The sequence below is a fragment of the Narcine bancroftii genome, chromosome 7, assembly GCF_036971445.1.
Source record: "Narcine bancroftii isolate sNarBan1 chromosome 7, sNarBan1.hap1, whole genome shotgun sequence".
Classification (NCBI taxonomy): Eukaryota; Metazoa; Chordata; class Chondrichthyes; order Torpediniformes; family Narcinidae; genus Narcine; species Narcine bancroftii.
Genome location: NC_091475.1, coordinates 197,582,547 through 197,599,130, shown reverse-complemented (window position 1 = coordinate 197,599,130; position 16,584 = coordinate 197,582,547). Strand labels below are relative to the sequence as shown.

Below are 16,584 nucleotides of genomic sequence, written 5' to 3'. Positions count from 1 at the left end.
GACAAAGATCCCTTAAATTTCCTTTCTTATCTAGGCTAATATTTTGCTTTAAGTTTCAGCTCTCATTATGAGTGGATAATGAAGACCATGTGACATTCTTATTACAGTTTGAAGAGGCTTCTGCAAATATTTCTCATTTTCTCTCCCATAGATTGATTCTTTAACTGGACTTGGTGTGATTAAGGTGGAATGTGGATCGCAATTTTCTGTTGCCTTAACCAAATCTGGATCTGTTTATACTTGGTAAGTATACATCTTCTATGGTGTGTATTTCTTGTGTTAACTGGATTCATTAGTTCATGTTGATCTTAAAAATTTTTGAGTTCATGGTAGTACTGAGTTTTAAACCGTTTGCTTACTATAAAAGTAATTTTAATGGTGACTTTCATTTGTATAGAAAAAAAGTGTGAGGTTTTTCAAATAAGCTTTGAGCCAAATGGATGTATTGGGATCAATTAGTATAATTATCTGGTGGGGTTCCGGTTAGAAGGAGAGCTGGTAGCTTGAGGGGAGAAAGAGTGTTAGAATGCTTAAGTAGGCACAGTTTGAGGAAGTGGTTGTCAATTAACAGGTAATAAGACCATACAAAGATCCAAAATTTAGGGGGAGAAAATTCTGGATAATGAGCCAGAACATGTGGTAGAAAACAAGCAGCAGGTTTTGCACAAATTGAAACTAATAAATAAATAAGGTAGGTGATGTGTCAAAACCATGTTGGATTTATCAAGTTGGGTTGTGAGGGGGGTGGGGTCAGATCATGGATCCAGCAGCAGATTCTATGAGACAAGTGGAGTCGCTCAAAGTCGGATGAGTTGGGCATTTTCCTAACAATTTTAAGGAGTTCTTAATCAGATGCATATTATTCTTTTCTAGGGGTAAAGGTGACTACCATAGGCTAGGTCATGGTTCTGATGACCATGTCAGAAGACCTCGGCAAGTCCAGGGTTTACAAGGGAAGAAGGTGATAGCAATTGCAACTGGATCTTTGCACTGTGTATGCTGTACAGAGGATGGTAAGACCTGTTGCATTTGAAATATTATAGTCCAGCTGAGATAGATGTGCTGCACCCATGAAAACTTGTAGCACAAAATTGAATATGGGCTATAACAATGCCTACAGCAAAATTATGTACGTATTTTCTCATTTTCCTTTTACTGAGTAGGAGATCTTTCAGCCCATCAAGTCTGTACCAGCTTTCAGAGCAATCCCATCAATTCCTTTCCCCCATTTGTTACCCAGTATCCGATCCACCCTTGTGTGCCCATCAGCTGGCATCCCAGTTTCCTGGCACTTACCTACATGAGTAGCAGTTTATCTGCCAGCTTGTCTTTGGAATGTGGGAGGAAACTGGGCACCTGGGAGAAAATTTGTACCATCAAAGAGAGAACGTACAATCTGCACGGCACCCGAGATGAAGATTGAACATGTTATTAGAGCTGTGTCGCAGAAGCACTTGCATTCTCTTTGTGTGTTACATTTCTCTTTGGAAATTCAGAAAATGTCAGCCTCCAATATTACTGAAAATCTTGCAGGAAAATACTGTTTGGAAGTGCTAAGCATTTGTCAGTTAGCACAGCAATTGTTCCCAGTCCATATCATGTTAAACATATACAACATTTTCTCTTCTGGCTGGGACCTGCCTTCAGTAGCAATTGATCTTCAAGTTGCCTCATTGTGAATAGTTGTAGGAGTATTATATTTTTTCCCCTTTGGAGTGGTTAATATACAATAAATTCCAAACTAAAAATGCAGAATACAAATTCTATCCAAAAGTTTAGTTTTTTTTAATTCATTTTCTTTTGAAAACTAATAAATCCATTTAACCTGCTTTTGGAAATTCATGATTGCACAGAATATGAATCTCATTTTTAGGTCAGTACTTAGTGCCTAATTCCTAATTACCCTTGTACTGAATGTCATGGTATGCCATTTTGGAGCTGTTAAAAGTAAATGGCATCACTATGAATTTACAATTGCACAGTTCATCCTGGGAAGAGATTACGCACTTCCTCCCCTGAAACTCCTTTTTACAGCAATCTAGGTCACTATATTGTTCCAGGTTTTTATTGCCATTTGAATGGTTTTACATCATCCAGTTGCTGTGCTGTGCCCTTGTTATCCTGCAACCTAACCTTTTAAGAAATTGAAAGTTATGCAAACATATTAGTCGAAAGACCGATCATTTATATTTGATTTTGTCTTTTTATTAAGATCTTTTCTCATCCAAAAATCTAATATTACAAGTGAAGTTTGCATTTCACAAAATTATTTGTTCTCTGGGAATAAGGTGCACCAAGTTATGGAACCGACCTTGGATGAGTATTGGATTTTGGATATTAATTGGCTATTTGCTGGTTGCCACTTTCAAAATCCCTTCACCAAAGAAAACCTTTTCAGTTTGTTCTGTATCTGGATTAATTCCAAACCCACAACCTCTGCCAGTTGGATGGTAAAGGGTGACAAGATCATGGTAGCAGCACCTGGAAGCTGGCCTCCAAGCCTGCAGTGGGAATACACCATCTAACTTGGTATATGTCAACACTCCTTCACTTGCCTCTGGGTCAAAATGCTGGAACTCCTTCTTCAACAGCATTGTTGGGATATCCACAACACTTGAAGAACTGTAGCGATTCAAGAAGGTTGCTCACCACTCCCTCTTCGAGAGCAATTAAATACTGACTCGGCAATCCCATAAGCCTTGACTGAATAAAACAATTAAAATATATTTTGTTTCAGTCGACCTGGGTTTGGCATGGCCTCATTCCATGATGCTCACTGATGAAGGTCAAATGTCAATAAGGGCCTATTAGGTAGGGCCCCTGGAGGAAACCCATCTCTTGTTGATTGGTGTCAGAAATCCATCTTTTCAAGAGAGGGAGAGAAAGAATAGTTTAAATACAGTTTATAACTTTGAATCTAACTACTATGTCACAAATAAAGCTTTCTTTTTTCCTTTTCTAACAAGGAGAAGTTTACACATGGGGAGACAATGATGAAGGGCAACTCGGTGATGGAACAACCAATGCCATACAGCGGCCCCGTTTGGTTGCTGCACTGCAGGGTAAAAAGATAAATCGTGTTGCATGTGGTTCAGCTCACACCTTGGCATGGTCTACGAGCAAGCCTGCCAATGCTGGCAAACTTCCATCACAGGTTAGTTAATTGCACAACTGGTTAATGGAAAGCTTTCTTGTCAGGTTGGGTCAATGGCACAGCATGCCAGTGTGTTTGCATTGTTCTGTGAATTGAAAGACCCAATGGTTTTGTTAGCTCAGTTTGAACTCTTATGTAAAAAAAAATAGGATTTAGATGGATGTATTTACCAAGGAAGGAAATTAAAAGACAATTGAAGTAAAAATTTTGTTAATCTCCATATAAAATATCAGCTATGTGAAACTTTTTGATTAGGACACACTGGGAGTATTGTGTGCAATTCAAGTCGTCGCATTACAGGAAGTGTGTGGAGGCTTTGAGAAAGGTACTGAAAAGGATTTACCAGGATACTGCCCAGATTAGAGAATATGAGCAATAAAGAGAGTTTGGACACATTTGGGTTGATTTTTTCTGAAGCATTGGAGGCTGAGGGAGATCTGACCGATTTATATACTTAAAAAAAAAAATGGGATGCATGCATCGAGCAGACAGCCAAAATCTTTTCTCAGGGTGAAAATGCCATACAATTCCATTATCCAAAATGGTCGGGTCTGGGCCTATTTTGGATAAATTATATTTTTGGATAACTGGTCACTTTTTTAAAAAAGCCCAGTAGCACAGCGAATCACTTGTAATTGTGTTTAAAGAACAAACAACAATGGAAGGCTTTTTAAGCATGAAATAATGTTTAATTCTCACCAAAGAACAACCTGAACAAAATAAGATAAATCCAACATCAAAAAGTTGAAATTCTACTCGGGTTTTTCCAAAATTCAAACATTTTTCCAACCTGTGATGTCAGTTCGACTCTGGAAAAAATTTTTTGGAAAACCGAGGATTTCTGATGGTTTTGGATAGCCTCCTTGATCTAAAATATTTTGGAGGCGAAATGACATCATTTCGTCTTCAACGTTTTTTTGGATAAATAAGGATTTCTGAAATCCTCAATTATTCAAAATTATTTTCGGAGTCAGACGTCACTTCCGGATACAAAAGATTTCTGATTTTGGATAATCGGAGTTGTACCGTATTAGACAACCTTTGTTTAATGGGGGAAATGTTTGAGGTTGACTTGTATGGCCATTTTTCTTCCACAGGGACTGATGGGTGTCTGGAATGGCTTCGTGGGGTAGTGACGGAAGCAGGCAAATTAGTAGTATTTAAAAGGATTTTAGATAGGCACATGCGGTGAATAAAAGGCTAAGTGTCGTTCAAGCAACAGAAATTTATTTATATTTGGTGCAGACATTGTAGGTCAAAGTACCTGTCCTGAGCTGCATTCTTCCATGTTCTGTCTGGTCCACTCAGGACATTGGAAGGGCCAGATTAAACATTACCAGACCAAGATGCCTAGGACATATCTAATTCCACTTTTCTTACAATGTTGCACAGAAGAATTATAAATTTTGCAGACAACCCAAGATTAAAAAGTAGCACAGGAATCGAGGCCTGCTAATCTTAAAGAGTGAAATGTAAACTAGGTTAGTTCCAAGGAGACGCAGGCAACTAAGTTTGAAGAGAAGATATGTGACAGCAGATGCTGGAATCTGGAGCAAATAATTAACTGTTGAAGGATCAAGTAGCACTGGTGAGGAGAAAAATTGTCATGTGTTTCAGGTTGAGACTCTGCTTCAGTACTGCGATTGGAGAGGAAGGTGAACAGTGGTGAAAGGGTGGGACAGGTCAGTAGGTGACAGGTGGGCCAAGGAGGGTAAAGGATGATAGGCCAATCGAGCAAGGTAGGGAAAGGTGAGGGGTGGATTTAGGAGACCTGGTTGGTGTGAGCAGATAAAAGAGGCTTTTGGAGCTGCAGGGAGTGAAGTTAGAGCACGTTGCAGAAGGTTGATAAAGGGGTGGGGGTGGGACTGGATATAGTGGCTACCAGAGTTGGAATCACTTTGCTAAGGAAAGTGATAATGGAAATGTGATGAGTGAGTTGAAGGATAGGGAACCATATGGGGGAGGAAAAGTGGTGGGTGAGATGTGATTAGTAGATGGATGGAACCAGGAAGGGGAAGGGGAAGAACAATGAGTAAAGAGGCATTTGCACAAGAAAGGAAACAAAACTGGGAGGAAAGCAGTGATTTTTATATGTGAGCCAGATGCTGAATCGTTGGGATTTCTGAATGGCGTGAAAGCAGATTATTGAAGTTTAATTGGAACTCCCTTGTTTTGTCCACCTAGAGTGAAAGCAAATTTTTCTAACTAGATCTCACTGTACCAGATATAACGTGGCAATAAACTTGAACTTAGTCAAATGGTGAGTTTCAAGTTGAGAATTGAAGTTTGCAAATGGTTTTTTTTTTATAAAGTAGTCTATTAATATTTCTTCTGTCTTTTAAGATTCCAATGGAATACAACTACCTCCAGGAAATTCCAATAATTGCATTACGCAACAGACTGTTACTGCTGCACCATATCTCCGAGCTCTTCTGTCCTTGTATTCCAATGTTTGATTTAGAAGGCCGACTTGACGAAACTGGCCAAGGCCCATCTGTTGGACTTGACACTTTGCGGGGAATATTGATATCACAGGGCAAGGTAGGATGCTGCAGTAATTAAACAAAAAGAAAATGCTGGACACACTCGGCAGGTCAAGCAGAATCAGTGAAAATGGAAAATTAATGTTTTGGGTTGAAGAATTGGGTTCAGAATTGGGAAAGAGGGAACGTGAGTTTTTAAGTTGCAGTGGGGGCGGGTTGGAGTTTTCCAACCTCTGAGGATGAGTTGTCATTCTGCACCAGAACTGGCCACCTCTGCTGAAGGACATACAATTGTAACATTGCCTTGTTTTGGTTTCCTTCTCGATGTGTAGCCCGATCTGCAAAGTACGTCTTGCAGCCTTACTATTTATCAGCAATATTTTTCTTTCTGTTTTATCCGGATCAAGCACATTCCATTGGCTTGTAGGTTCCTCCCATCTCTGCAACTTAAACAAGCTTTTTAATGTTTTTTTTTCCAGTTCAGATGAAGGCTTTTCAAACCTGCAACATTAACTGTTTCTCTTCACAGATACTGCCTGACCACCCTGAGTGTTTTCTATTTTTGTCATTGAATGTCTCACAGTATTCTTATCATTTTGCTCCTTTGGGTTTTTTTTTTTGCAGGAAGCTGCTTTCCGAAAGGTTGTTCAAGCAACGATGGTACGGGATCGTCAGCATGGGCCCGTCGTGGAGCTGAACAGAATCCAGGTACAATTGTTCAGCAAAACATTAACGCTAGAAGGTTTTCTAGCAGCAACTCTTCATGCTATATAATATATTAATTTCATAGAATCATAAAATCTTACTGGTCAAAAACAGGCCCTTTAAAGCTCCCCTTGTTTATGTCAACAGTCATGTCTATCTACACATATCTCATTTGGATGAATTAGCCTATATTCAAGATTCCTTTATTGTCATGTAATAAAACAGTTGTAATATGCCACAAAATTGACTTTAGTCTGCCATAAGGCAGACAAAGATTCACCATCAGTAGAAATTGCCCAGCACCTCTTACAGTCAGGGAAAGAGAAGCAAAGGAGAATCAAATGTCCATGGATTTTTCTCCAGCATTCCCACAGTCACACAGACTCCAATCCAAACCATCCAGATCTAAACTTCCAGCATCCTTGGCAGCCTCTCGCATCCTGGTTCCAATACCTAGTACCCCTTCAACCAGTCTTGTATAAGTCCTTTGTCTGCAGTTGCCCACAGCTGCTGTGGTCACCATTTTGTGGGTAGTCTCCTCTGCTTCTCCTTTTCAAACATGGGTGTTCTCTACACATCATCTACACCTTTCCAGTCCAAGCATCTTTTAAACTTTGTAATGGTACCTGCTTCGACCACCTCCTCTGACAGCTCATTCCAGATTTTTGCTATCTCTGTAGATAAACATGCTCCTTTAAATTTCTCCACAATCACGTCAAACCTGTGCCCGCTAGTTGTAAACACACCTACCCTTGGGAAAAGATTCTGAATATCCATCCCTTCTATTGCCCCTCATAATTTTATAAACCTCTATATTGTATCCCTTCAGCCTTGAATGTTTCAGTGAGAATAAACCCAATCAATCTAAACTTTTCCTGTAACTGAAGCCCTTCATTTCCATAGACATAGACGAAAAGATATATAAAAGTAAGCCATCTGGCCCATCGAGTCTGCTCCGTGAGTTCATCGGGAACTGATCCATTCTCCCACTCAGCCCCACTTCCTTGCCTCCCTATACCCTGACTATTCAGATACCAATCAATCCCTGCCTTATATACACCCATTGACCTGGCTTTGGCATCCTGAGGTAGCAAATTCCAGAAATTCCCCACTTTCTGGCAAAAGAAATTCCTCACATCTCTGTTTGAAATGGGTGTCCTTCAATCCTGAAATTGTGCCCTCTTGTCCTCAACTCCCCCACTATGGAAAACTACTTTACTATATGTACTTTGTCCAGGCCTTTCAACATTCAAAGTGCTTCTATGAGGTCCTCCCTCATTCTTCTGAACTTCAACGAGTGCAGTCCTAGAGCCGTCGAATGTTCCTCGTGTTAATCCCTTAATTTTAGGAATCATTCTTGCCAACAAATCCTCAAAACTATACCCTGCACTTCAAGTAAGGCCTCACCAGCGCCTTATAAAGCCTCAACGTTACGTCTCTGCTTTTGTATCCTATTCCTATAGATATGAATGCCAACATTGTATTTGCTTTCTTCGCCACTGACTCAACCTGGAGGTTAGCCTTTAGGGAATCCTGCATGAGGACTCCAAAGTTCATTTGCACCTCCAAATTTTGAATTTTCTCTCCATTGAAATAATAGTCTGCCCCTTTATTTTGTCTATCAAAGTGCTTCGCTGCACACTTCCCAGCATTGTATTTTATTTGCCACTTTTTTTCCCCCAATTCTTCTAATCAATCTCAACTTCTCTGCAGCCTCTCCGTTTCCTTCTCACGACCTGCCCCTCCACCTCGCTTTGTAGCATCTGCAAACAGTCACAAAGCCATTTATTCTACAATCCAAATCATTGGGCACCGTAAGAAAATGGCCCTAACCCCACCCCTGAGGAACGTCACTGATATTTCCTTGGACTTTTCATCTTATTAAGCAGCCTCATTTGTGGAACCCCATCAAATTCCTTTTTAAAAACCATATATATGACATTCACTGTATCTCCTTTTCTAGCTTGCTTGTGGTTTTCCCCAAAAATTGCAGGAGGTTTGTCAAGCAAGATTTTCCCTTGACTTTGGCCAATGGTGTCTTGCACCTCTGGGTATTCAGCAACCACATCCTTAATGATAGACTCCCAACTACTGATGTTCGGCTAGCAGCTCTATAAATTTCCTTTCAGCTGCTTCCCTCCCTTTTTTAAATAGCGGAGTGACCTTTGGAATTTTCCAGTTCTATGGAACCGTGCCCAAATATATTGATATTTGGAAAATGATATATTTCAGAACCTGAGGGTGCATTCCATCTGGTCCAGGGGACATCTGCCCTGAGACCATTCAGCTTCCCAAGCACCTTCTCTCTGGTGATCGTGACTGCATTTGGCTCTCTTCCTTGAAACCCTTGATAGTATACTGCTAATGTTTTACACCGTGAAGACTGATGCAAAATACTCATTTAGTTCCTCTGCCTTGTCCTTGTCACCTATAACTTTCTAAGTCCTATATCTACTCTCACCTCTTCTTTGCTCTTAATATACTTGGGAAAAAAATACTCTTAATATCCTTTTTGATGTTCTTTGCTAGATTCCTTTGAAAGTTCATCTTTTCCTTCCTAATGACCTTCTTAGTTGCCTTCTGTACACTTTTAAAAGCTTCCTAGTCCTCTCTCTTCCCTCTAATTTTTGCTTCATTATTGCCCTTTCTCTTGCTTAAACTTTGGCTATGACTTGTCAGCCATCGCTATTTCAATTTTCCATTCAGTTTTTTTGAATATTCTGTCCTGCACCTTCCATATTTATCACAGACACTCCAGTCATTGCTGCTCTGCTGTCCTCTTTCCTAGTGTGCCTTTCCAATCAACTTTTGCCAGTTCCTCTCTCATTTCAGGTAACATCGAATCTATTCTGCACTCTCTCTGTTTGCTTATTTTCTATTTGGTTAATTGCATGATTAAATTTAATAAGACTACATTTTCTTTGTGTATGTTACCTTTGAATAAGTTTGAATAATGTTTTGAGTCCCTAGATCAATCTTGAATTCTGTCAAATCTGATTTCTTCCCCCACCCCCCACCACATCCCACATTTCAGAGAAAAGATTCGAACCAGAGAATACTAACAGAAACAGACTTCTTTGGTCCTTCTAGTCTGTGCTAAACCATTTTTTTTTAACCTAGTCCCACTGATGTGCACACAGTCCATAACTGTCCATACCTCTCCCATTCATGTGCCTGTCCATATTCTTCTTAAATGTTAAAATTGAGCCCGCATCTGGCAACTTATTCTATACTCCCACCTTACCTGGCAACTTATTCTATACTCCCACCACTCTCTGTGCGAAGAAGTTCCTCCTCATGTTCCCCTTCACTCTTAACCCACATCCCCTGGTTTGTACTTCACCTACCCTCAGTGGAAAAAGCCTCTATCAAATCTCCCCTTATTCTTCTATGCTCTAGAGAATAAAGTCCTAACTTGTTCAACCTTTCCCTGTAATTCAGTTCCTAAAGTCCAGACAACATTTAAGTAAATTTTCTCTGTGCTCTTTCTAGCTTATTAATATCTTTCCTGAAGTTAGGTAACCAAAACTGCACACACTCCTTGAAATTTGGCCTCATCAATGTCTCATACAATTTTATCATAACATCCCAGGATTTAGGAAGGTCAATATGCCAAAAGCTCTCTTTACAACCGTATCCACCTGCATCACCACTTTCAGGGAATTGTATCTATATTCCCAGGTCCCTCTGTTCTTCCGCAATCCTCAGTGCCTTATCATTCACCCTATTCGTCCTTTCTTGGTTTGTCCTTTGGAAATGCGACACCTCACACTTTCCTGCATTAAATTCCATATGCCATTTTTCATCCCATTTTTCCAGATCCCTCTGCAAGCTATGTGAACCTTCTTTGATGTTCACAATGTCTCCAATCCTAGTGTCATCTGCAAGCTTGTTGATCCAATTTATGACATTATCATCCAGATCATTGATATAGTTGAAACAACAATGATCCCAGCACCAATCCCTGAGTCACAGGCCTCCAGTCTGAGAAGCAGTCATCCAGCCACTGACGAATCCAGTTCACTACTTCATCATGAATACTACTGTCTGAACCTTCCTGACTAACCTCCTATGTGTAGGACCTTGTCAGAGGCCTCACTAAACTTCGTATACACAATATCCACAGCCTTTCCTTTGTCAGATTTCCTGGTAACTTTCTTGAAAATCTCTAAGATTGGTTAAGCATGGCCTACCACGCACAAAGCCACGTTGACTATCCCCAATCAGCTTCTGGCTATCCAAATAATGGTATATCAGATCTCTTAGTACACCTTTCAATAATTTACCTATTGCAAGCACTATGTCGGTCTTTTAATTTTGCTCTTGCTTCAAAAGTCCATTTGGACAATGAGATGCTCAGATTTTATTGAGGATAAAATATTTACAATGGAGAAGGTACCAGGCCAGATAATATGTCATTTGAACTGGATAATATTGTCATAAGAGGTCAAGACTTATTAATCGTATGTCAACACATTTTAAGATGAGGAAGGAAAGGGAAATGGTTAGATTTGAGAAGGATGACTCTGAAGTGGTTTCTTTAGAGCTTAAATGCCAGAAAGAAGAGTATTACAGAAGTGATGGCAAATTAGTTAATTAATGGATTTGAGAGGTTGTGGCAAGGAGAAGCTGAGGAATGAATGGAGACTGGAGGCTTGAGGATTGTTTATTAGATTAATAATTTTTGGAATCTTGTCAGAAGACATTTTCTCGATGTGGGAGTAATATTTTATTTTAAATGTTGGCGTTCTGCAGATAATTGTAATACAGTTTAGACCTGCTAAAAAGATAGTAGTGGTTAGATTATCTTGTGTACTTTCACTTTGTCATTCTTTACATTATGAATTTGTGAATCATGAAAATAGATTGATTATTTATGAATAACATTATCACTTACAATCTATCTAGTAGTGGGTTTAAGCAAGAAATGTTTTGCTCCTTCAGGTTTGTGGGATGAAGTTATGAATGACTTGTAGTTGATGGCTAATATTCTTTAATTTCTTTCCTGATTGTTTCATGTCTGTATAGTTTATTGATGTGGCAGCACAAAAGCTCACACAGAACTTGTGTAAATGGAGACTTGCATGTAAGTTGACCAAGTTTGGAATCCTGTTTTGAGTTTTTTCTTGTCATGGGTAGTATTAAAGCCTTGAAAGGCTTGAAGTCTGCAGAGAACGAAGGGCTTGAGGAATAGAAGCTGAAGGTAAGGCGAGAGATTATTGGCAATGTTTTAAAATTAGAAAGATTAAATTGTTTTGGAAGAGGGTTTTAAAAGGTAGGAAGGGTGTGAGAAATGGTTGGTTTAATGGAGTGAGAACCAAGTGACCTTTGTCCATTGCATAATACTGGGGGGAAAAAACTCAGAAGTAGATGCAGAGAGATTGCAGAGGAATTTTGAATTTGGTTCAAAGAGATAAAGACCTGGTGGAGGTTAATGGGCAGGGATGGACCACAGAGTTCTTAGTTGGTTGAAATCTGTAAGCCATGCTGGCATGTCACAGTGACTGCAAAAATGATCAGGATGAATGATTTGAATGGTGGTAGAACTAAACGGTCTTCTTAAAATGTGTTTAGAAATAAGCGCAGCTCCACATTTTGGACTCCTTCCTGCACCAATACTTCATTGTTACCTTTGTCTTCAGGTCAAGCGCTCCAGGAGTAAAGGAGGTTTAGCAGGTCCTGATGGCACAAAGTCTGTTTTTGGTCAGATGTGTGCGAAGATGAGCTCTCTAAGTCCTGACAGCCTTTTGCTCCCACACCGTGTTTGGAAAGTCAAGTTTGTTGGTATGTTTAATTATGCCCCTATGTTTTCCTTTGGAGAATAGTATGGCAGATCTGGAGGTGTTTCTCTTTCCACTATTTCCTTTGCCATTATTTTGAAGCCGTTATAGTGTCTTCCTAAAATGATTAATTAGAAGTTAATTTGCAGCTCAGCCTGAAAGAGTCGGTAATTTTGTTTTTGTTGTTATTTTAGGATCTGTAGAGTTTGGTACAAGTGTGCCCATTTATTTAAGTTCTGGATTCAACTGGCTTGAATCTTGACCTGCTTGAATCTTACTAGATCTTATTTTTAATTTTTTTTTATTGTGGAGGTTGCGGGGGGGTGGGAAACACCTAGCATGGTTGTTATTGCAATGCTGTTACAGTGCCAGCGACTTGGGTGCTGTTTGTAAGGAGTTTTACATTCTTCCTGTGACCACGTGGGTTTCCTCCCACCCTCCAAATACATAAGGGATTTTTAAGTTAATAGGTGTATTTGGCAGCATGGGTTCGTAGGCTGGAAAGGCCTGTTACCGTGCTCTATCTCTAAATTTAATTTAAATTTACAAATTAAATTAAAAACAAATTTAAAATGTTTATTGTGGAGTTTTGTTGGTACTTTGGTGATGTTAGTTTTTTATTTCTCTTCCAATCTCTTAAATTGCATTTTATGGACTTTGGGGATTTAATCCTGCACTCAATCTCCAGGCATGCACATTCAATGCATTTCTGTGAGTGGACTATTTGATAATAAATCACTCGGGTCTCATTTTGATCTTGCCTCATGTTTCCCTTGCATATGTCAAAATGTCACTGGACTTTAAGCAGGTTGAGTTCCAGACTCATTGATTTTTCTTGTCTCTCCCTTATTATCCAAGGTTTTTGTGTAAATTCCTCCACATCTCTTTTATAAGTGAGAGGTCTTCAGTCTTGTCCTGCAACTTCCCTGCCACATCTCTCTTTCCAGCATGGATCAACTATCTCAGCAGAGTTGGGTTTAGCCTGGAACTTTGTCTTGCAACTTAAAACTCTATTGAGAAGTACAAGCAGGGAATTAAAAAGCCTCCTTAACAGCAGACTTTTTTTTGCCAAAATTGGTGTCAGAATTCCATCATTGTATGGAAGATCCTAAATAACCTCCTTTTAAGAATTAAATTTCAGTTGACTTCATCATTCATGTTTGGCATTCAAATACACTCCAGACACTTTTGTTGATACTGAGTAGGAATCAACAACTGAAAATAACGATAACTACTTTAGGAGTCTCATTGTCACCTTGGAGTTTAACTTGTTTTAGGGTTGCATTGAGCTTTTTTTACATTTAAATTTGAGACATACTTTTTGACAGACTATTTCCAGCAACTGAGCTTGTAACATTCCACTCTTGATTTACTCCCCACCCCTCCAACTTCTTGTGAAGTTTTACCAATAAGAAATGTTAATTTAGGTAGAACTAGTGCTTTTTGGTCCTTTGTTTAAAGTTCTTTAAAGACCCTTTAAAGCTCTTTAAAGACTCTTTCTTTTCTGACTCAGGAAAGCCTCGAAATTTCAGTTGTTACTTACACATTGATGTATCCTGCATTTTATGCCTAACCTTGGTCTAAGATCTTGTTTTTTTTTCTGGTCATTGGCATAGTGGGGAAATGGCACGTACATTTCTGGCTGTTAGTAACACTAAGGCCCTGACACCATCCCTTGATGTTATTCTCTGTTGAATAATCAGACTATTTGGATTTTGAGACATTTGATCATGTTCTTTATTACTCGTGTCCCACGAAGCATGCAAAGTTTATGAAGCATGAAAAGTGTCCTGGTTTGTGACGATTTTGTTTGTTGGCTACTGATGATCAGTATACCAGACTGAAATCTGGACTCTCACTCCAGGTGAGTCTGTGGATGATTGTGGTGGAGGTTACAGCGAGTCGATTGCAGAGATGTGTGAAGAGCTTCAGAATGGCTTGACGCCACTGTTGATTGTTACCCCGAATGGACGAGATGAATCTGGAGCCAACAGGGACTGCTTTCTGTTAAATCCAGCAGCCAAATCACTGCTCCACATGAACATGTTCAGATTTCTTGGTATGTAGATTATTAAGATGACTTCATGTTAGCAGTGTTATTTTTAAATTGAGGTAAGAAAATCAAAATATAAAAGCTAAATATAAAATCTTTATTTATAAAAATTGTATTAAAATCTAACCCTGACCCTCAGGTTCCCTAATAGGTTCTTGAATAAATGCATGGTGGCTTTAATCAAGAAAAGCTGGCATGTAATTCCTTGAACTGAGTTAGTTTCAGTGATGGAAAATACAGATGTTAATAGAAGACCCTGGGGTGGGACAACCAATGCAAGTTACTTATGGAGCACGGGGAAGAGCTTTACACATTTGCCCTTTGAGAATGATCATGAATGAAAGATGGTGTGGGTTACAGGAAAAAACAGTGGGTTTGCTCTGTTAGCTGGCAGAGGGTACAAAAAGTCTCCAATGTTACAAGAAAATGTGGAGAATCATCAATATAAGCATGGTTAACAAGTGAGGAACATTTGACGGTTCTTGGGCTGTACTCCTTGAAAGTTAGTAAAATGAGGGGACTTTATCGAAGCATTTAAAACGTTAAAAGGCCTGGACAGAGTAGATGTAGCATAGTTGTTTTCCATGGCAAGGGAGTCGAGGACGGTAGGGCACAACCTTAGGATTGAAGGGGTCCCATTTAAAACAGTGGAATTTCTTTAGCCAGAGAGTGGTGAACCTCCCGAATTTGTTACTATGGGTGGTTATGGCGGCCAAGTCTTGGGGTATATTTAAAGCAGAGTTTGACAAGTGTCTGAATAGTCAGGGTATCCAGTGTTATGGGGAGATGACAGGGGAGTGGGGAAATGGATCAGCTTCTGATGGAATAGCAGAGTGGACTCGATAGGTCGAATGGCCTGCTTCTACTCCTGTATCTTGTGGTCTTAGCCTGATTGACCTGAAGGGGAAAAATAAGTAGGGGCAGAAGTTGGGCAAGTATTACCTTGGACTTTTTTCTATCCAGATATGGGCTTGACATCTGCTGATCCTGGATGGCAGGGTGTTAACTGGCTACTACAGATAGTCATCTTTTGGACTACGGTGGCTGTAGAAATGTTTGAGCTTGAAAATAGTTACTTTAGTTATAGGCTTCATTAATGAAGTGGTAAGATTTGTTGAATCAAAATGGGACCATTTTGGATTGACATTTTATTTTAGCAAAGGGGATGGCACATGAAGAAACTAATTTCCTTTTGTTCATCTGACCAGTTTATCGAAATGACTGACATATACTGGAGAGAAAAACTGGCCTTGAAAGACTGTAGTGTATGTTAATTTTCTTTGAGGAGCATTTGATCAATCATAGTTAATACTAGAATTAGTTATAGACCTTCGGCTCATGTCATTACTGACAATTATACATCTGTACTTTGCTCCCCATTTCGGGTTTTCTAACATTCAGCCAATCTAAAGGAAAAAGTTGGAAATACTCAGCAGATCAGCAGGACGTATGGTGAGAGGAACAAAGTCCAAGTTTGCCGAAACTCTCACGGTTATCAATTTCCCACAAGATGTGGAAATCTAAATCTCTCTAGGCGCCTTGGTTAAGGGAGAGAATGCTTGAATCTGAGAAGGACCATGGGCAAAGCAAAATAAAGCTTCATTGACTTTAAGCATGATTTGTGCATCTTCGGCAGATGTTTCGCTGCACCCCTATGTTTCCAGGATTTGGTGTTTTGATGAGATTTTCATCATAAATGGAGAGTTTTGAGGAATGACTGAATCAACTTTTTAAACAAATTTGAAGGCAGAGGGGGTTATCTATCTGAAAGAGGTGCATAAACGTTTGGAGTATGAATGGGGCAGACATAAGTTAACTTTATCCCAGAGTTGTCTGTAATCCAAGGGAATAAATTTAAATTAAGTAGTAAGTGGGTATAAGGAAGAATTGGGTGCTTAGATTTTATGATATCCTGCCTGAGAGACTAGTGAAGGCAGAGTCTCTCATGACATTTAAGAAACATCAAGATGAGCATTATCAAGGCATAGGGAGCTGTGGTCCATGAGCCTGTTTTGTGCTGTGTGATCAATTCTTTGTTGGATCGAGGATCCTGATTGTAACTTCAGAATCAGAATTGACTGGTCATGAAATTTTTTTTACATTTGGTGCAAAAGAAGAGAAAGTGTCTTTGGTTTATTGCCAATTCAGAAACCTGATGGCAGAGGGGAAGGAGCGGTTTCTGTACCGTTGGGTGTTTGTTTTCAGCCCCTGTACCTCCTTCGGTCAATAGCCAAGGAAATCAACAAAACCAAATGAGATTGCACTAATTATAGAGCAACATTTAATTGGAGCATCTGAAACTGTCCAGATAAAATCAGATTTTAAAAAAATTAATTTTTAAGCTTCTGGGACGAGTATTGAATTTTTCAGAGCTATTTGGGAACTATTCAGGATGCTGCAAGGGTACTT

General features: G+C 39.4%; 1 protein-coding gene across 7 annotated transcripts in view; it reads left to right on the top strand.

Moving 5' to 3' along the window:
- Nucleotides 1-16,584, top strand: part of herc2 (HECT and RLD domain containing E3 ubiquitin protein ligase 2) — a 217,185-nt gene that overhangs the window by 186,917 nt on the left and 13,684 nt on the right. For 5 of the 7 annotated variants that reach the window (XR_011342331.1, XM_069891911.1, XM_069891909.1 and 2 more), the window contains 7 exons: nt 152-243; nt 874-1,013; nt 2,967-3,154; nt 5,498-5,695; nt 6,262-6,345; nt 11,985-12,126; nt 13,987-14,181. Coding sequence is in view for 6 of the 7 variants with exons in the window: in XM_069891911.1 (XP_069748012.1) it covers nt 152-243; nt 874-1,013; nt 2,967-3,154; nt 5,498-5,695; nt 6,262-6,345; nt 11,985-12,126; nt 13,987-14,181 (1,039 nt within the window). In the remaining variant the exon portion in view is untranslated. The remainder of the gene's footprint in view (nt 1-151; nt 244-873; nt 1,014-2,966; nt 3,155-5,497; nt 5,696-6,261; nt 6,346-11,984; nt 12,127-13,986; nt 14,182-16,584) is intronic. The other 2 variants (XM_069891912.1, XM_069891908.1) reach the window with 1 other exon arrangement.